This window comes from Podarcis muralis, chromosome 2 (genome assembly GCF_964188315.1).
Source record: "Podarcis muralis chromosome 2, rPodMur119.hap1.1, whole genome shotgun sequence".
In the NCBI taxonomy this organism is placed as follows: domain Eukaryota; kingdom Metazoa; phylum Chordata; class Lepidosauria; order Squamata; family Lacertidae; genus Podarcis; species Podarcis muralis.
This window is the reverse complement of record NC_135656.1, coordinates 81102847-81124782: the sequence shown is the minus strand read 5'-3', so window position 1 is coordinate 81124782 and position 21936 is coordinate 81102847. Positions and strand designations below refer to the sequence as shown.

Sequence of the window (21936 nt, the reverse complement as noted above, 5' to 3'; positions counted from 1 at the left end):
GGGTAAGAAGGGGACTTTGGATCCATTCCAAAGTGTCCCCTGATCCATCCCTGACACACCCCATTTGTGGACAAATTGTTCGTGGAGCACTCACCATGGAAGATCAATGGCTCCAGAGCTCTTCACCACCATATCAGGGAGGCCCCTGCCTGTGGATCTCCCTCTTCACCCTCAGAACAGGGTCCCACAGCATCCTGCAGCCCCTCAGCCACCCTCCCAGAGAGCATAGGATTGTTTATTACTTGTCCAGTGCAGTAGTGTACATATCTATTCCGGAGAGAGTCCCACTAGTTTACCGTCAGCTAAGTGGCTACAGACTGCAGCCTTAATTGCCTATTTTATTATTGTTTGTTTAAAATTACATAGCAAATGACACAGAGTAAATATTATGAAGGGGGTGGGGACATAAATATCTTATATATATATATATTTATATTTATATAAAATTCCTTCCAGTAACACCTTAGAGACCAACTAAGTTTGTTATTGGTATGAGCTTTTGTGTGCATGCACACTGCACGAAAGCTCATACCAATAACAAACTTAATTGGTCTCTAAGGTGCTACTGGAAGGAATTTTTAAAATTTTGTTTCAGACCAACATGGCTAAGGTAAAAGGTAAAGGTACCCCTGCCCGTACGGGCCAGTCTTGACAGACTCTAGGGTTGTGCGCCCATCTCACTCAAGAGGCCGGGGGCCAGTGCTGTCCGGAGACACTTCCGGGTCACGTGGCCAGCATGACATCGCTGCTCTGGCGAGCCAGAGCCGCACACGGAACACCGTTTACCTTCCCGCTAGTAAGCGGTCCCTATTTATCTACTTGCACTTAAGAGTGCTTTCGAACTGCTAGGTTGGCAGGCGCTGGGACCGAACAACGGGAGCGCACCCCGCCGCGGGGATTCGAACCACCGACCTTTCGATCGGCAAGCCCTAGGCGTTGAGGCTTTTACCCACAGCGCCACCCGCGTCCCTACCAACATGGCTACCTACCTGTAATTATATAAATAAGCAATAATCATTCTTGGTGAATTTAAACTCTGCTGTAATCGGGGAAATGTGCTTGTTTTCACCCCATTGTTTAAAAACTAATACACCTGAAATCCATTTCATAAGATCCCCAAAAGATCTTACTGGATCAGGGCAATGGCCCATCTTGTCCAGCATCCTATTCTCACATTGGCCAACTAGATACCTGTGGGAAGCCCACAAGTACTTGTAAACTAAATGCTGCAACACAGGCTTCACTAGCCTGGTGCCCTCCAGATTTTGGTGGCATGGCTGTGCTGATGGGAGCTGAAGTCCAAAATTTAAAGAGAGCACCAAGTTGGGGAAGGCTGCTGCAGAAGAATAACTTCCAGATTATCACCCCTTCTTGTAATGATTGTGTATCTTTTGAGTATCTACATTTTACAGATAGCCGTTTCCTCTTTTGCTGATTATAGCTAAAGAACACACTAACGATCTGCTTTCCCTCTGAACTAAATTTAAATCCATAAAACTGGCCCAGCCCAAGCCTTGGGCTATGCACCACTGCACTTAGCTTCTGTGCTTTATTTTAGCAACTGATAATAATATGTCTGAGTGTTTCTGACATCACTGTGCTAACTGCCTGCAACCTTGTCATTATCAATGACCATGGGATAGTTTCTCCGTGTATCAGGCAAAATGTCAGGTAAAACACATTCATGAGAAACTTGTTCCTGGAAGTAATGCCATAGAACTTTTTTTAGCGACTTAACATGCATCCTTTTAGAGCAAAACACCTTGAGACAAAACCGACTCTTTTATAGACAATTTCCTGATATAGTAAAAATCAAGGTTTGAACTCTGCAATGGATTACAAGGAGAAAAGAAAAGCTGTCTGAAGTCAATTTAACTTCAAAGGATTACCAGCAGCTCAGGTTATGCCAGCAAATTATAAAAATGTTTGCCCTGGGATGCTCTGTAGGCATCTCACATTTCAATGCAAAGTGTTCAGTTACATTCTCAAAGAGATATTCATGTGAATTACATGAATGCAAGGTCTTTACTTTGAGGAAAGTATGATATTTACCCTTGGACGGTTATTCAAAATATTCAATACATTTGAAAAACTCAAACTGGCAGTACAAAAATAGATTTATCAATATAACATTATGGTCCAATTCTAGAGAACTACTGTCCATTGATTTTTAGGTTAGCATCATGCCTGGAAGCATATTGTGCCACATCTTTCTCAGAAGAACGTAAAATGCCCCAATAAAAAATTGTCAGATCAAAGCGACTGCATGGAAGGGGAATTCTGTTCCTAGAAACAGGAAGAACATTTGGCTTCCACACCATATAAACCTCCTAAAATGCACGTGATTCAGTTTTAAGGATAGCAAGCCTACGTAGTCACTTCATGCCTTTAAGGATTCATTCCAATTTGCTCACAATACATGAAACACGGTGGTTTTATTTTGGAAGAATATCAGTGTTTCCCAACCACTGTTCCGCGGCACACTAGTGTGCCGCGAGATGTTGCCTGGTGTGCCGTGGGGAAAATTTGAAAGATTTTTTTTTTTTTGTAAAAGTCAAATTAGGTCCTAATCTATCCCTCGAGCGCCTCTTGTCCGTTATTGTGACGCATGAAGCGTGTTCCCGCCCACTCCCCGCCCTCCCTTGCTTCTCTCTCTCTCTCTCTCTCTGTGGCGTTCTCCGCCGCTTCCTGCTGGGCATGCGCAGCTCGCCTCGCGCTTCCATTCCGACCCCTCCTTCCCCCGACTACCCCGCCGCTCCATTCCTTTCTCTTTCTCGCGTGTCAGAGAGCGGCGGCGCGAGCGCGGCGGTTCCCTCAGGGCTGACGGAGGGCTCGAGGAGGAGGAGGCAGGACGTGGAGGTGGAGAAAGCGGCGGCGGCCACCCCCCACCTCCGGCTCGAGGCCCGCGTAGAAAGCTGAGGGGGAGAGATAGATAGAGGTGGGCGGTGGCGGCGACCACGACCAACCGCCACAGTAGTTGTAGCGGTGGCGACGGCGAGCAGGGACTCCCGCTCTCTCTCCGTCGTGTCTCTCTCTCTCCCCCGGGCCCGTCCGTTGAGTCTCCCGCGCGCCTCGGCTACAAGATGAGCATCGAGATCCCGCCGGGTCTGACTGAGCTGCTGCAGGGCTACACGGTGGAGGTGCTGCGGCACCGGCCGCCGGACCTGCTGGCCTTCGCCGCCGAGTACTTCGCCAAGCCGCGCTCTCCTTCCTGCCTCGCTTTGCTGCCTCCTCCCCCCCACCCCCAAAGCTTGGAGGTTCCCCGGCGCCGACCCGCAGGTTTGACCCCCTTCTCACACCTGTTCGCGCTCCTTGCACGGAATGGGGCGGATGGGGAGGAACGGGGCTCGCCGCTGCCTCCGCTCGCCCTCCCCCCCTCCGCCGGCGGTCCCGCGATTCTTGGCTTTTTGGCGGTTGGCACAGAAGGAAGGCAAGGGGGAGGGGAAAAAATTGAATCTTACACTTTCGTGCGTCCCTCCCGGCGTGACGCTGCACGCTGACGTCACGGGGCTGTAATGGTGGTGTGCCTCGAGATTTTTTTCATGAAACAAGTGTGCCTTTGCCCAAAAAAGGTTGGGAAACACTGGAATATATGCACTGTGTACATTTCACAAGAGGGAGAAACGTTTGCTGTTCTTTTCCACCAGAGACTAGTTAGCATCTTGGCTTTATTGAAATGGAAAGAACTAACATTTGACAATATGTATACTTTACACTGTCCAGTTGAAACTCCTCCAATGTTTTATAAATGTTCACATTTACACCTGCCGTGGATTTTAGTAGTAATGGGTGAAATCACAGGCTTGGGTCCATAAGTCTGACAGAATTCCACCCAGGAAATGCTCCTCCCCAGGGAAGAGGGGGAGTCTATTTTCATCAGTTCCTCATACCCTCCCTTCTCAAAATCCTGAAAAATGAGAGTTGGAAGTACCTGTAGAACAGTGTGGGACATGGCACAAAGGGGGGAAACTACCACCCTCCTCCACTAGATCTCAGCCCCTTCCATTCACGTAAGAGACACTCTGGATCCAACTCATGAGCATTATCACCAAATGCTGCAGATGTGCTTTAAGTGGTGGATAGGTGTCATTGTGACCCATGAGTTTTCCCCTTCCAGATCTCAGGGGTTTAAGATTATGCATATGTTAAAATAGGTGTGTGTGTATGGGGGGGTTACTCCCTTCCAGCTCTTCATTAGTCAATTAAAAAATGTTGAATGTAGAGTAGATGTAGTCATATCCATTTTCCACAGCAACTGGGAAAATAGTCCAGTTGGAAGCTTCCTGCAAAACATGATTACAATGGCAAAAAACAAAAACAAAACCCAAACCAATCAACAACAACAAACAAACCAAAACAAACCCTCTACTGATGTCTTCTAACTATCCATTTTGTAATGTATTAAGGCTTAGACATCTGCCTATATGGAAACCCAGACAACAGATAGCACTATAAACTGGATGCAAACTCCAGCAGCAATACTGGTGCAGTAAATAAAAAAGGAGAAAAAAAGAAAAATGCTCACAAGAAGAACATTTTGCATAAGCAACATGATTTGAGACTGGTCTTGTAATATGACAATTCTGTAACATTTTGATACAAACTAAGTTTATCTGAACACACCACTGCAACACTTTAAGCACCAGGGTGCCCATTAGTTATTATATTGTTAAGCTCTCTGAAAGGGGAGCTTTCAAAATGCATCCGTCCTAGGTGAAAATATTCCTTAATCCAAAATGTGTAGGAGATGGTTGTGGCTATTCAGTGTCATGCCGTATACATGCTCAGAGGCACTCCCAACTATCTAGACCTTGCAACTTCCAGCCTTAGGTGCCGTTCATTGCAACCAAGCCTGAAAAGAAGGGGAATCAGAGCCAAACCACAAGTACAAGCCTCCTGTGACATTTTGGCTGCTTCTATTTGACTAGGTTTCCCTGTATCCACAATAATGTTGTCGTTTAGTCGTGTCCAACTCTTTGTGACCCCATGGACCAGAGCTCACCAGGCACTCCTGTCTTCCACTGCCTCCCGCAGTTTGGTCAAACTCATGTTAGTAGCTTCGAGAACACTGTCCAACCATCTCGTCCTCTGTCATCCCCTTCTCCTTGTGCCCTCAATCTTTCCCAACATCAGAGTCCTTTCCAGGGTGTCTTCTCTTCTCATGAGGTGGCCAAAGTATTGGAGCCTCAGCTTCACGTTCTGTCCTTCCAGTGAGCACCCAGGACTGATTTCCTTAAGAATGGATACGTTTGATCTTCTTGCAGTCCATGGAACTCTCAAGAGTCTCCTCCAGCACCATAATTCAAAAGTATCAATTCTTCGGCGATCAGCCTTCTTTATGGTCCAGCTCTCACGTCCACAATAATAGCCCCTGTTAATTGGAAGCCATGTGAGGCAAGCCGGTGATGTTGTTCATTCTCTTCACTACTGTGGGGCCTTTCTTTTTTGGGGTGGGGTGAGCAGCACAGGTGTGGGAAATGACCACATTGTGTACTTGACATCTCTCACATGGTTCCTGTTTAGAGCAGTTACTGCTGCAGCATGTGGAACTGCCAGCCAGGTTGTTGCAGCCATTTAGATGAATAGGCCCTAAGTGACTATTCATAGCTTTGACAAAGGAAGGGGGGACTGCAGAAAAGTCTATGTTGCAGCTGGGCTATTTTAAAGACCTCTGCTGTTTGCCTGCTTTCTCTACAACAAAAATTATCTGCTTTGCAGAGAGGGAAGAAGCAGGTGGGTTACTTAGGAAAATTACCCTATTTGGGATTTATCTCCTTTTTAATTGCCAGCTCCTGTTGTTTAAATAACCACCTCATTTTCTTTGTGTGCTGTCTTCAGGATGGAACTTGGTTGTTCTCAGCGTATTAACTTTTCAATCAATGAACCGTCTCAAATTAGATACCAAGGCTATAAAAGGGGCTACACCCACTTTAGCTTTAGTCAGTCTTTCCCTAACTTTCCCTAACTTAGTATAATGCTCTACATCATATTACATGACAAAAATATAAGTGATGTGTGCATGAAGGTCTGTTTGTTGGCTTTTTAAAAACGCTAACACATGAGTTATACATTAAAGGTAAAGGGACCCCTGACCATTAGGTCCAGTCGTGGCTGACTCTGGGGTTGTGGCGCTCATCTCGCTTTATTGGCCGAGGGAGCCAGTGTACAGCATGACTAAGCCACATTACTTGCAATAAAATATGGTTGTGGAATGGGATTAGCTTTTCAATATAACTTGGAACTCGATTTCTTAATTTCTGCAGGTATTTTATTTGTTAACTTTTAAAAACATTTCTGTTTCACCTGAACAACAAAGTCTATCTTGGTTTAGCAATGATTTGACAGTTGTTAGATATTACAGTTCGGGAATATCTGTGTGTAATACAAAGGCAAATTTCTCCTGAGTACACCTCTAAGGTCAGTAACTACTTACATCAGAAAGTTAGCTGATGTAAATAAATTGTCCAGCCTCACTGAAGAAACTTTTTTTAGAGAGCTTCCATGCCTCTCCCAACCACTGATCACTGATCAAAAACCCAATTCTTCCAGAGAATATGTATATGGATTTTTCTATGAATGACCCACAGAGCAGGAATAGTAGCAAGACAACTAAAGATGGAGGAGAAATTTATTCCGTTTGCATTTAAAGGAGCATCTACGTAATTCAAACAGTATGTGAACCAAAACACAGGTATTTTTTCAAAATTTACACCTTACCATTTGTGATATATTCTGTCAACAGAATAACGTGTACAAAAAGGCAACAATTACAATATGGGCTATAGATATTGGTTACAACATAGAATTGTCTGCATGGGAAAAATTATGGGGGCGAACCATGAATTTCTCTGCCTGCTATCTTATTAAGGAAAACCTACAAAAGATGGTGTACCAGTGCTCCTTGACACCCAGCAAATTAGTGAAAATGTACAAAAGGGGGTTTAATTTATGCTGGAAGGTAGAGGGAACCCTGATTCATATGTGGTGGGCGTGTAAGTACGCTAGAGAGTATTGGGAAATGATTCACATGGAATTTAAAAAGATTGTAAAACTCACATTTCCCAAAAGACCAGAGGAAATAATAGGCGATGACATTCCAAAAAAGGCACTCAATATATTTTTATACACAACCGCTGCAGCTAGAATAGTATATGCAAAAAAACTGAAAGAAGAGTTTTGGCAGAACAAATTGATAGAATACATATAATTATTAACCATAACCGCGAAACTAAGGAATAAGGATGAGTTAAAAAGAAGAGAAGAGTGGAGGTGTTTCGGAGATTAACTTAAGGGTACACTATACAGTTTAACGTACAAGTAGGAGTTAACATATAAGCAGCAGATAACATCAAAAAAGAAGACTTGAGAAGATAATGGGTTAAATATCAGGATATGCATCAAATCAAGATTTCCATAGAATGCCATAGAGAGATGGACTGAGAAAAGAGTTCAGTGATTGGTATTGTATGGTGTGTGTATAAAAACTGTCAAAATTTCATAAATAAAAGCTAAAAAATAAAAACAAATAATGTGTACAAAAAATTCATATACTATTGGAAAGCGTGCTTAATTCATATATTAGCAAAGATATACTAATACAGTGGTGCCTCGCAAGACGAAATTAATCCGTTCCGCGAGTCTCTTCGTCTTGCGGTTTTTTCGTCTTGCGAAGCACGGCTATTAGCGGCTTAGCGGCTATTAACGGCTTAGCGGCTTTAAGAATAAGGAAACAAACTCGCAAGAACTCGCAAGACGTTTCGTCTTGCGAAGCAAGCCCATAGGGAAATTCGTCTTGTGGAACGACTCAAAAAACGGAAAACTCCTTCGTCTTGCACGTTTTTCGTCTTGCGAGGCATTCGTCTTGCGAGGTTCAACTGTACAGAGTGTAATACGTTCCATCAGCAGATGTATTTGCAAGGGTGGGGAAAGCCCCGAAAAGTGCACTGGGGGGGGGGGGGGTTCCATCCACTAAGCCAAAATGGAATGATTGTCTTAGTGTGAATTCCTTCTACTACATTAGAAGTACTACTACTACTACTACTACTACTACTACTAGAAGTAGTACTACTACTTTCCATTAGTGGAAAGATCCAGTCTGGATTTCTCAAAAAACAAGTCAAGCCAGATGAACCTCATTTCTTTTTTACAAGCTGAGTGGATTAGGGGAATGCTGTGGACATAGTGTATCTTGATTTCAGTAAGACTTTTGACAAAGTCCCCCATGATATTCTTGTGGAGAAGCTGGTAAAATGTGGGCTAAATGAGGTAACTTGTTAAGTGGATTTATAGCTGGTTGACTGACTGAATCCAAAGCGTGTTCACTAATGGTAACTCCTCATCATGGAAAAAAGTGACAAGTGTGGTGCTTCAGGGTTCTGTGATTGCAACAGCCACAGTTAATGAAAACTCTTCCGGGTTTGTGGGTGGGTTGGTAGAAGAAATACCAACCCAGAGCATTGTGATGCCCACAGGGGAAAGAACCAGGCCCAATAAGCTGCCTCAGACAGAAAATCAGGATAGAAATAAAGGAAGCCATTACACAGAAACAAGCAAAATGATTTTTGAACTTGTCTTCCTATGTATTATCATTTTTGTTTGATGACTGAAAAAAGTAGTGGAGAGTAGACTTCTTACCTTTTAAAAGAACCCATTATGAGCAATTTGTTCATCACTGCACCCTCAACCTCACCAAAGAAGTTTCCAGTCTGCAAGAGAAAACATAACCGTGTCCGGAGATTTAAATAAATGCCAATCTATGCTGGCTGCAATGTACCATGGCAGCTCCTATGAAACCAATGGAGGAGTTTTGACAGCTACGTAATGAAGTTTTAAGGGGTACTTCTCTTTCATAAAAATTGAAAAAGGATTTAACTGTCAGGACACGTTACAGGGATTACAAAATAATCCCTTGAGCAGATGTGAGAGTTTACACAATAGACTGGGGTTCATTGCATAACATCTGATGTTGGAAATAAAATAAAAAATACACTCAAACACTAAAGCTTGTAAAGAAAATACTCTAATCTGAGCATAAACCCATGTGATTAAAAAGCTGCTCCATAAAGATATAAACAGGGTTTGAAAGGATTTCCTAAACAAATCATAAAAAAGTATTTTTTTTGTAATTCCTATATGACCTGCTTAAACTGTTTGAAACTACATTTTATCAGACATATAAATGTTTATATTCTGTTTCTGTATGAATAGCTTCATACTGGGGAAGCCTGCATTATGGTCTTGTTCACTAAATTAAAGAGGCCCGGGATAATGAAGATAAATCTTGGACAGGAAAACAACCGTTTGGGTTATAGGTTTTCTGGGCAATCCCAAAGAGACCCGTTATCTCCCAGGCAGGCCTCTTTCCTGACATACAGTTTCGAAAGCCCCATACATATGTACTGAGGTGTCATTTTGTAGCACAGAAACAACTTGTTCGTTAAAAACCCTTGAGTACATTGCTTCATACAACCGCCCCACCTCCCATGAAATTCCTGCATGCATTCTATCTGCTCCTTAAAGGAGTAATCCCAAAATTTCTGTGGGAAGAAAAGGGATGGTGTGGATTCCATGGGTTTTGTTTTAATGAAACCCTGATACCATGGCAAATGATAGACATGGCCTCAAATATGCACCTGGGAGTTTGTTGGCAAAGAAATTACAGGCTAAGCCAAAAAACGGAAGCATTCCTCTGCTTAAAGAACAAGCATTGCCTTCTCTACCCGAAAGTATTTGGGTGTGTAAATCTTGCTAGGAGCAAGGAGATCATTTGTACTTTATTGCTTTAATACATCAGGTTCACTGGGCCCCTGCGAGCAATGAATATCAAGAGGCTAAGGGTGTCAGGCATCAAACAGGCCCCAACAGCTACACTTTCCTCAGATTCACAAAAATGACAACAACCTATATCATTTCACAAAAAGAAGGAAATCTGATTCTACAACTATGCATCAGTTGCAGTTCAGCTTTAAAGGTTAGCTTTCATCGCATAATAATAAGCTTTGGATAATTTGAAACAATAGTAGAATGATGCAACCAAGCATGTTTAATTTCTGCTAGTTTATATGGGGGGGGGGGTTATTTAAGCATGTATTGAGATCATGCAGGTTTAGCTGGATAATGTTTCCAGAATTTTCTGCTTTACTGAACTTAATTTGACCTTTCCATTGAAAATTCCATACTAAGAATTTTCTAGAAAACACAATGCGAGTGCTTCTCTAGTTACCCATAAATGAGGAGTTTTCACCATATCCATAGGATGAAAAATGGAAGAATCCTTGTTTATCTTAAAAGTTACTATAATTTCAAATATTTTGTGTACCCAATATCCTTTGCCTCTGTGTTGCTAGGACCATTTCCAATGTCCTCACAGACCTCAAAAAACTAGGATTAGATATTCAGATTGCATTTCTAGGATATCCAGGAGGGGAAATACACATCAAGACAGTGTTAACTGTGGCCATTCAACAAGATGCTGTCCTCCTGGGTCCTGCACAACTCTAAGGAGATATCTGCCCAATCCTCCTCTGTTCTTTCACATACATTCTCTCTGGTTTGAGTAGTTAACTCAATCTGTTTTAACTTTGCTATGCCAGGGAGTGTATCATAAAGGGGAAATAGGTAGGGTTGCCATATGTCCTCTTTTTCTAGGATCTGTCCTCATTTCTATGGGTATGTAAAATGAGAGTTGTCATAGAGATCCATAGTGAAAAGTAGAAGTCAGCAAATACGTCCTCTTCTTTGCTCTTCAAAATATGGCAACCCTAGAAATAAGTGTAGCACTGATCAAGGAAGTCACAGTTAAGGACAAGGATTTTGGGACAGACTGATCACAAAACAACTTGTGGAATTCAGTGACTTGAGCTGTGATGGTGCCCATGGTCAAAAAAGAGGAAACACATCATCCAGAAAGGGCACTGATCTGCAGAAATTTGCACATGCTAATTTATGTGTATAGATACAAATTTAGAAATGATTACTATAATGTAAACAGAAATATAATACATCCCCACACAGTGGGGAAAACTATGACCAGGGACCTGTTGTTGGGCAATGTCAAGGCTCCAGCTCGCCCTTCTTACGGTTCTTTATCTTTAAACAGGACTTTGACCAAGCAGAAGACTGCCCTTTGTAAAGTAGGGCTCATGGTTCCCCTAGAAGGCCACTAGTTTAAGTGGCTTTAAAAGGAGATTAGACAAATTCATGGTGGATAAGTTGAAAAATAAATATCTCCCAAATATCTCAAAAGTATTCCAAAAATATTCAACCATGCAGTCATAGAGTTGTTATCAGTGGATGCTTTTCAATTTAAATATTAAAATTTGATATGTTCTGCAGACTTATGGTCATTGTTTTCATACACTGTTTGATCCAAATTAATTTAGGTCTACGAAGTTACTTCAGCATAGATATGTATTGCCAGAGGCTGCTATATTGGGTCACTGCTAATCCGTATTTTTTTTTCATGCATAACAAACCACATTCTACTTGTTCCTAATTCTTCCGGTATATTCATTAAATAACTTGATTTTCTATCCAAAGCCATGGGCAAACTTTAACACTCTATATTAACAGCCATAATTGTATCGCTCATACAGAATTGCTTTATCTTCAAAATGTTAGAAGAAACTTTTCTATTTTTGGGGGGGGGGGGAGACTTTCAGAGAAACCTCCCTCTCAAGGTAAAAATTCCTCAAGAGTGACAGACATGTCTGCAGAAAGGGGTTCTATAAATTTAAAATTTTATGAGCTTTAGAGCAGACCCACCCTGCTGTGAGGCAGAAATTATTTCAGACCCCCATAAAGATAGACTACATGCTTTTGGGCAGGGAGGTTGCATTTATTTTTTAATCTTATGCTACTTATTTCCTCAACACAGATCAGATAGAAAACCTAATTTGTATGAAACTGATTTTAAAAAGAGTTTTACACTTACCTGTGTGTAATCTTCTGAAACTAGTATAAATCCATTATTATCAATGAGGTAACAGTTAATATTCTGTAACATAACACAAGTTATGATCAAATGCTTGATTTCAAGAATTAAAGAAGTTCACTGATGAGCTATATAAAGGGGAAATGCTTTATTCATATGCATTGGTAAATGTTCACTGTGGAGATTCTGTCTTTATGTTTCTCATCCAAGCACATAATAGTGATGTTTTCCATCTCTCACAAAAGGCACACTCTGCGCAGGTCTGGAGGCCAAACAGCACTTCTCTGAGACTGCACAGTGGTGCAATTAGTTAATATTAATCTCTAATATATACTTTACACAAGATTGTGGCGTGTTCATTCTTTCAAGAGGGATATAAGGGGACTTACCAGGAATGTAATAGTGAAAGGCTTACACAAGCCTGCAACCAGCTATCTGCTGTGCGTTTAACAGGGGAATGTAAAACTCTGCTAAGTAAAGGAACTTGCTAGCACAACTTAGGAAGGATATTAATAAACAATATATCCTCTCCCGCCTCCCTGAACATTCCCACACTTGTGACCTCCTCAGTTGATGGAAGAGAAGATTTGGAGTGACCTACAAGCCACTCTGGAGGGCTTTGTGCATTACTTCACTTCCTTCAAAATGTAGTAAGCCAGCCCTGACCATCTGCTAAATGGGGCCTGAGACCTTTGTCCCAAAGTCCTGTTTTGATGACATCATGGACAGTGAGAGAGGATAAATGCATTGCAATATCCAACAGCATAACGTGGATGGGTGACATGGGCTTGAGGATTTTGCTCCATGGTTTGTAAGAGTTTCCATTCAGGGAAGGAGATGTGCACTCATGGAAGGATTCAAAAACTTTGGGTCCAATTCATGTTGTGGAGCTCTAGATGTTGGAACATATCTATTTTGCCACAGTGTTTGCAGATGACAGAAGGTGTGCGCATGTATTTGTGGCAATTTGTTAGGGGTGCAAAGTCCCCTGCCCTGCAGATGCTGTGAGCAGTAGGCCTCACCACTCCACAAAGCCCGGCCAGCGGAAGGTGGAAGTTTGGATGGCATCCAAACTGCACAATCTCAGGTAAGGATGCAGTTAAGCACGTATTTTGAAATGAACTCATTCTTCTTTTAGTCAACAGCACGGAAGGGGAATCTGTAGCCCTCAATATGTTGTTTGACTCCAAATCCTATAATCTGGCCATTTTGGTTGGGGCTGATGGGAGTTGGAGTCCAGCAACACCTGCAGGTTTTCTATCCCTATCTCTGGTCAAGAGCCTTAGCACAGCTTTGGGGAGGGAAAAAAAAGTTTCAAGAAAATGTTGCTTTATATAAGTAATACCAGGCCAAAACAATGGAAAACTCCACCTTTCTGTACATTTAAAATAATGGCAAAGAGAAGAAAAGCCCACATACTTCTTAGTAATATGTTTGCTTTTTACATAACCATTCCCCCAGCATTCAAGCATACAACCACCACTGGTATGTTCATATGTCCAGGAAAAGCTTTATCACTGGATCTTGTAGATTACCGGTAGATAAATTGACTCTTAGTCCTTTGGTGGGGTTGGTTGAAGGTTGTGTTGCGTATTCATTTGTAAATACATGCTTTAAGAAAATAAAAATGTCTCCAATTTTTACTTGTGTTCACTTTGCAACCCTGCAGGTATTAAATGTTAAGAAAATATCTCCTGCTTACCTCGTCATCACAGCTGATAGAGCATCTCCCATCCAGAGATGTACACTGTAGGAGAATATATTTATCCCATGAGAATACTGTTTCATTTTTTCTGCTATTGAACTTAACAAAGATACTAGATTTATAAACAATATTAAGAGAGTAAAATGAAACCTATGTGATTCCTGCTTGATACTGGGATCTAGTTCTACAACAGACTAAGAGCTGTACCAAGTACTTATTTTACTTTAATAGATTTCTAATCTATTCTTCATTGCCAGTCCCAGAGCAGGTTACAGTGAGACACAATCACGACACAAAGTCATAATACTCAACAAATTCAATTACATCAGACCCAAGCAGCAAAAAACCACATCATTAAAACCTATTAAACATACGCTTTTACCATAGATGCGATTCAACGCACACCTCCCACATGTATTAGGGAGGGAGGGTTGTTTGTAAAGAAACCAAACACACTCAGACTCACTCACACAAGTTCACTTGGTCAGGAAAGGACTGGTGGTGGGTTGAGAGGCAGGCTAGAGGTGGGCAAAGAGGAAGAGAGTGAGCCAATCAAAAAAGATTGTGCCTGCAAGGAGAAATGTCTGTCCAAGTATGATGAAAGCATAAGGCAATCAGGTTTGGACTACAAGGGGATAATTAAAATAATTATCTTGCGTGGCTTTGCGAGGCTGCGATCAGACTGTCTGATCCAGCCTCGCAAAGTGGCACGGGGGATGCACTCACACGCCGGAGCCCAAGGGAGAAGAGAGGTGGTGAGGCTGTTAATGCCCCTCCTCTGCTGCTTCTACTTGACCCAGGAGTGGTGCTGCGGCTGGCTGGTGGCATTGGGCCATTGCACAAGGAAGCGGCCTCCCCACAGTTCCTCGCGTGCCAGAGCCCAGTGGAGGAGAGAGGCAGTGATGCTGCCGCAGAGTCTCCACCACTTCCATCCCTCTTCCTCCCTCCTTGGTGGGCAGTAGCAGTAGCTGTGCCTCCCCCTCCCTCTGGGCTTTCAGTTGGTCAGAAATATTGATGTGGAAGATATACCTTGCATTTTATTAAATCGCCTTCTTAAAAGTGCCTATAGACAGGCTCTGTTTTGCATGCAGTCCTGGTTTGGAGAACCACTTTGGACTTTAATGGATGAGGTGACTGGGGTGACTAAACTGATGGGCTTTATCTAGCAGGGAGTCTTTAGATTTTCTATTTAACCATAATTAATTGGAAACCATTGTTTCATTGGGGGGGGGGGAATGCAGCACAGGTTCTGCCAAGATCTTTACCTCTTCTTCTCTTCGTGGGATAAAGCTATCCAATACCCAACTGTAACATACCTGTCTACTAGCAGTCCAAAATTTCCTCTGGAAAAACTCAAGTTTCATCTGGATACCAACAGCTGGTGAAATAATAAAGAACAGGGGTTTGTTTTGTAGGCTTTTTATGCTTTCATTTAATAATTTACAATTCAATGCTTTTTAAAACTGGAAACAATTGTAAAAAGTAAGAAAGAAAATCTCTCAGGGTTAACACCTCAGAAGGAACGTGGACAACAAATAGAAATCATCATGCCACTCTACAAATAAGGTAAGCCCAACATGAGGACACAGACTGACTTCTGCTTTCGATTCTAAATGCATTTATGTAGAATTAACATTTTTTTTCAGTGGAACTGACTTCTATGCAGATTTACTTAGTTTTTGCAGCCACTTCTGGTGGCTGTCTCCACTGTGGGCTTACTCTCAAGCAAAAGGCTGTTATTGGTGCCATAGGTAAGGCTAAGGGGACCATAAAGCATTGAAAGAGCTACTAGTGCATCTTGCATGACCTGCTTCCTTTCCAAGCTAAATTCCTACACTAGTCTTTCCCAGTTTGGCGAGGTCCTCTCCCCAGCAGGCTATTTATTCAGGGCCCTTTTCTGAGCCTGCTGGCCTTATGCTGTTGACCCTTGTTTTTCCAGTCTGAATAATTCATTTTAACAGATGATAAAAAACAGCAACCAAGAGAATGCATCTAGTTTGGTGATAGAATACTGATATCAAATTCTAAATTGTTTTATTACATTGGTTCTGCACAAGTTTGATTCCATGTCTTCCTCATTTTTATTTAATTTATCTCTCTCCCCCCCCCTTAAGAAATTTACTTCAACTGGGCAAGATAAAGCTAGCCTTACGCGACACAGCAGAAGCCAACTGCCCTCAGTGCAACTTGCCTTCCGCAAACTGGCCAGGGAAAACAAAAATACTGCAACCATTCATTTTCCGGAACAAGAGGTTTAAAGGCAGGGTCCAGGAATAGTTTCTGAGTAATACTGTGCCAACATATGGGAACTAGATAGAGACGGCTACTTTCCAATTGGCTTGAAAATGTCTCTTGTGGTGGCTGGAAAGTGTGAAGAGCCAGTAATCTGTTGGCTTCATCCATGTGGGGAACTGTTATCATGCTCCTTCAGCCACTTGGAAATGCAGAGATGAAAAAGCATGACGATGTTGGATTCCACACGTAGCTGGAACCTCTCGTTGAATGGCTCTCCTCGTGGATGAAATCCCAACACAGGGTGATATCTGCATGTGAAGGAAGAGGGAGGCAGGTTCCTGGTCCTCCAGACTTCAGCTTCAAGGACTGATAATGTGATGTCTGAACTGGGTCTAAATCTCGAATGCAAGCATGTGTTGGAGGGTTGTGTAGTATCCACATCAAGGCACAAAAAACAAACAAACATCTTTTAACAACCAGCCTACACCCAGCTTATAATGGTAACATTCACAGGCCTTCCCAATGTAAGGACAGACACTATTTAATGGTGTCTGTTCTGCTGACAGAAAGCTCTTTGATCCAGCAAAGCCTTCCATGCATAGAGAGGGGAGGGGAAGGTGAATATTCTCCTTCCTCATGCAGCCCCTCCCACGCCCTACCAAAAGAACAAGATCAAAGGGGAAATGAGAAAGCAAGACCAGATCACAAGCTAAGAGTCAGGCCCAAAGAACAAGTCAAAATGCACTGGAGAGAGAATACCAGGAGAGAGAATACCACGAAAAAGACCATTGAGTCAGGAAGTGCTCTTGCTCCATTTCCTGCTCAGGCAGAGTTAATGGTCAGCCTGGGTGGAGTCAGTTCAGAAGGTTATTCCCTGAGAAGCTTTAGTGATGCTACTGTACATGGGGTGATTTAGTGATGCTACATGGGACAGTGGTCAGCTCTTCTTAACAAGATTACAGAAATCCACATTGTCAGCAGGTAACAATCTTTTCCCAGTAGTGATGTATGGAAGTGAGAGCCGGACCATAAAGAAGGCTGATCGCCGAAGAATTGATGCTTTTGAATTGTGGTGCTGGAGGAGACTCTTGAGACTCCCATGGACTGCAAGAAGATCAAACCTATCCATTCTGAAGGAAATCAGCCCTGAGTGCTCACTGGAAGGACAGATCCTGAAGCTGAGGCTCCAATACTTTGGCCACCTCATGAGAAGAGAAGACTCCCTGGAAAAGACCCTGATGTTGGGAAAGATTGAGAGCACAAGAAGAAGGGGACAACAGAGGATGAGATGGTTTGACAGTGTTCTCAAAGCTATCAGCATGAGTCTGACCAAACTGCGGGAGGCAGTGGAAGACAGGAGTGCCTGGCGTGCTCTGGTCCATGGGGTAACGAAGAGTCGGACACGACTAAACAACAACAACAATCTTAGAATTACTTGGGGCTTTTTTCAGCTGGAACTCACAGGAACTCAGTTCTGGCCCCTCTCAGGTGGGTGCCATTGCCATTGTAAGAGAACAAGGCAGCTGTTCATGGTGAGTTCCGGCACTTCCCACCCCTAGAAAAATAGCACTGGAATTACTGGCCTTGGAATAAGATGGGGGAAACTTCCCTTACTAATGCACAGCAATGTAATACTTTTGAGATCTCATTTTGATGACAGGCTTCACATTAAATATGCAGAAGAGTGGTAAGTTTATAGTGGATAAATCAAAGAGACTTTACGTTTCTTATAACAACCATACTGCATGGGAAGAAATTAAAATCTGTGATGAAACAATTATACAATGGATCATCTAGAAAACATTCCATGTGCAGATTATTTTTCTACTGAATGGTACTGTGCAATGTTTGACTCCAAAGGACAATTCAAATCCTGGGACTGATTTCTGCAAAGCTTAAATTATTCTCATTTCAAAGTAATGAGGAAAAGCAAGAAATTGCTATTTTGTGTGGTGTCAATCTTAAGTGTTTTAATGATTTTTAAAAAAAGAACTGGATTAAATAGGAAATAGAAGATCAGGCAGAATCAGTGGACCTGCTCCTGCTTGTCTGCATTCAGGTAGAACACCTACCATTTTAATGGAATTTTTTCTTGTTTAAAAATGGCAGGACTGGATTTATTACTATTTTCCCAGGTGTTCCATTCTTTTTGATATCTTAAGCTTTTGGCTCATAATACAGCTGCAGCATTAACTTGCAAGGTACAGCTTAGCTATAATATTTCAGATGTGTAGCTGAGGCCATAGACTCAAACTGCATCATGATAAAATCAACAAATGTCCCATGTGATTCTTTGATGGGAGAGAACAGAAGAAAATGCTCCCACACACACTTCATGGGAGTAGTGGCTGGACCAAGAGTTTGCTTTGAAGAAACAGAACATAGCCTGTCCTCTTACTCAAGCCTCTTTTATTGTTTATATGTTGTATTTTACAACCTTTTTAGGAAGACTGCATAGCGTTTTATGTGCCTTTGGAATGTCTCCCCAGAATTCATTTCCCCCAACACACTACGCTTTGAAAAGTCATTGCCATATGAAGCATAATAAACGGCAATTATGAATGTTTCCTGCTTTTCAGGTCATAGTGATTTAATTGAACTGATTTTCAGAAGAATTAGCAGCACTAGTGAATGGAATACTAATTTTCTTTTGAACCTCAGTGGCAAAAACAAAGCAATGCTGCAGGATTTAGTGTGAGAAAATATATGTATATTTCTTGTGCTTCTCAAGAGCAATGAAATAAACATAGGTTTGTTTGTTTTTTAAATGTTTGGATCATCTAATGCTCTGAGAACCATTCCACTACACACACACACACACACACACACACACACACACACACACACCTTCTTGAGCCAGCACATTCTTCTTCTGCACATTCTACAATCCAATCCGTCAATATACCAGAGCTTCAGAGTTCAATAGCTAAACCCCAAACTGGTTAATATTTGTCAGCGTCCTACAAATCAGTTGCACTTTTAAAAGGCAATGACTCAAACTTACAGCTCCCATGCCGTTAATTTCCTGTACAGCCAGGTTCATGAATATAGTTGTTGCTTTTAATGGATGAGTCAGGAAACATTTCATTGATGCTGACAACATGGTAGGGGCATTAAATGGCACTGTGCTGAGCCATCTCTATTGACCAATAATAATTGTGGGGTGGTTTCCTACCACTGTGTTTTGGGACATATGTGTTGTCATTTCCTAGCAACTAGTAGCCGACTCATTGGCCACACTGGCAGAACGCAAAAGGAAGGAGCTTATGGCAGTGCCAGCGGGTGTGCCCAGCAGCTGGCAACCTCATGCAGAGCTGGCATCCTAGGCAAACATCCCCTTTCCGCTAGAGCTCTGCTGGCCCAGGGTTCATCACTGACTATCTGGAAATAACTTACAAAATGCAGATGCTTGGGAACCTAGGAAGCTGCCTTATTCTGGGTCAGACCATTGATCTGTCTAGCTCATTGACATTCACTGGCAGCAGCCCTGCAGGGTTTCTTTCCTTCTCTGATCTGAAGCCATCGTGGCCTGAACCTTGGGACCTTTTGCATTTAAAGCATGTTCTCTACCACTGAGCTATGGCTCTTCCTAGTTAACTCCCTCAATTTATTTATTTCTTTTCTTCTTCTTTTTACACCTTTGACACCTAGCTACCTGTTTGGACCATTTCTTACTGCATTAAAGGATGTTCTGTTGTTACTTTCTAAGAGTACAGGATGCAATCCAAACACGTCCAGTTCTCATCAGTGCTTGGATGGGAGGCCACCTAAGAGCTCTCATTGACATTGCCTCAAGGTGGGACACAAACATATTAAATAAATACAACAATAACTATAAGAAAGGGTTGAATCCAGGAGTCCGCTTTCCATTTGCAGAACAGGCTCTGATCCAGCAGAAGCTACTGTTGGAGAATGGCTAGGGGACGGGAGAGGCAATTTTTGGCCAATCTCTCCCTTCCTCTCCCTCTTCCACCCAAATTGGATTGGATTTCAATGTCTAGAATTAATAGTACATCAATAATATAAATACTAGGGCTCCAATGAAATCTGCCACCCCATTCTTGGTAGGGTGGGGGCACTTGCTATAGTGGTGAGAAGTAGCTCGTCAGCAGCAATCTCCCCCCAGTGGCTACAACCTGCCATTCTCCCCACCACAGCTAGGATACCCCTAGAATGATGTGGCATTTTGAGGGAAGCTAAATGGATTACTGCAGGGAATTAACTGAAGAGTTCTAAGTACATTTTAACAGTTTAGACTTAATATAAAGTGGGGGGTGGGGGGGAGAGAGGAAATTGTCACAGTTTGGCTCATTTCCTTTCCAATCCTTTCCAAGCCATCCAACCCACTGTGAAGCAGAGGGAAAACCTCCCCCACCTCTTATTTCATTTTGGCGATATGCACAGCGGAGTTCACAACGAGGTTTGTCTTGGGTTTCGCCAGCATGCCTGTCCTTTCACAAAGGAAGAGGAGACATGAGCTGGAAACTTATTCATTAAAGCCTCTATATCTTGCCCTCCTGGTGCAAAAGCATCACCCAGGGTGGCTTACAACATTCAAAATGGCAATTTCATGAAACATGATAATATAATAAAACAATCAGCCAAGGAGGTGAAACTAGCTGTCAAGACCAAACATAAATGCAGTATTTGGCACATACAACAAAAGCCTGCTGGAATAAAATGGTCTAATAAATGATGAATAACAGTGACCTGGGAATGATCGGAGTTCTAGTCCATTACCTTTTGGGAACCCAAGTATGGAGAAGGTTGCATTACATGAACACAGGAAAGATGGGAAGCAGGACCTACAACCTTTCATGCATCTATATCCCTAAAAGATATATTGTATATATTCATACCAGTAGATATATTAATATGTTCTAAATCAATATTTTATTTTTAAAAGTATCACCTATCTGCATAAAGATGCTTTAGAATCACTCACTCACTCATTCAGAGACTTATTTGCTGGGCTACCAAAATGGTTAGCTACTTCAACATGATATAAAAAGCAAGTTTAGGTATGTCCTGATTCCTAGAAAAAAATCTGCCAATGTGCTTATCTTCCTAAAAATGGTACCTATGAAATTCAGTCCAAAATAATTGAGGTAATTTACCACTCTAAAAGCTGAACTATGATACAAGCATAGTCCGAGTAAACTTGGTTGTTGAGAAAGTCATCACCCTCTAAAATGAAAAAAGTTAATGTGCAGATCTGTCTGAAAAAGAGCCACAAATCAATGCTAGATATATTTGTATGGGCAGCATACAACAAAACAACAACAACTTCATAAAAAGCACTACTCAACACATGTTGAGAAAACGTCTCTTCCAGGACTAATGTTACATGTTCTGTTTAAAAATATGGGCAGTTTGGTGCTGGTAAATGCCAGCTGTCCCATGACAAAAGCAGAGATTTTGGAGGTACTGGGGAGACAAATGTGCATTTATTACACATATACCAGCAATTATGTACAAAGATCCCACATAGTTTGTATGAAAATGCATGTTCCTGTATTTTTATAATAAGGATGCTGGCATTTATAGAGATTAGCTGTTAAGAGTAAATTCCTTTAAAGCAGCTTACTCGTTTGTTGTCATTATCTACTGCTAGTCATTCATTCATTTAATATTTGTTTTTAAAAATGCAGCCGTTTCTAATCTGTGCAGGAGATAGCACCACACTAAATTGTTCCGTGATACTCAATGTTCAATATAAACATAAGGTACTTACTGGGTTGGCTAAGAGCCATCTATCCTGAAGTACCCTGATCTTTAGTTCTAAGCCATGTTGAAACAAGAAGTCATTAATTCAATCCCAGCAAGATTTTAATGTAAACTGCAATGCTGAGATTTCCCTTTTTCTAATCTACCTTCATCCTGTAGCCTCTCAAAGCAGGGCAGGGTTGTGCATATCTTTCTTTTTAAAGGACAGAGCAGTTGTGTTTATATAGCTTCTCAGAAAGATAATTGTAGGTGTGCCTGGTAAGATTCTATTGAAATCAATTTTCAATGGTGCACTTATAATAACTACATACTGGCAGGATCATTGTAAAAACCTGCA

General features: G+C 41.9%; 1 protein-coding gene across 5 annotated transcripts in view; it reads right to left on the bottom strand.

Annotated features, from left to right (window-relative positions):
• CACNA2D3 (calcium voltage-gated channel auxiliary subunit alpha2delta 3) overlaps positions 1–21936 on the bottom strand; it is a 487740-nt gene that overhangs the window by 38788 nt on the left and 427016 nt on the right. For all 5 annotated transcript variants that reach the window (XR_013391978.1, XM_028719075.2, XM_028719076.2 and 2 more), the window contains 4 exons: positions 14954–15015; positions 13635–13679; positions 11933–11995; positions 8635–8705 (listed from right to left, as the gene is read on the bottom strand). Coding sequence is in view for 4 of the 5 variants with exons in the window: in XM_028719075.2 (XP_028574908.1) it covers positions 8635–8705; positions 11933–11995; positions 13635–13679; positions 14954–15015 (241 nt within the window). In the remaining variant the exon portion in view is untranslated. The remainder of the gene's footprint in view (positions 1–8634; positions 8706–11932; positions 11996–13634; positions 13680–14953; positions 15016–21936) is intronic.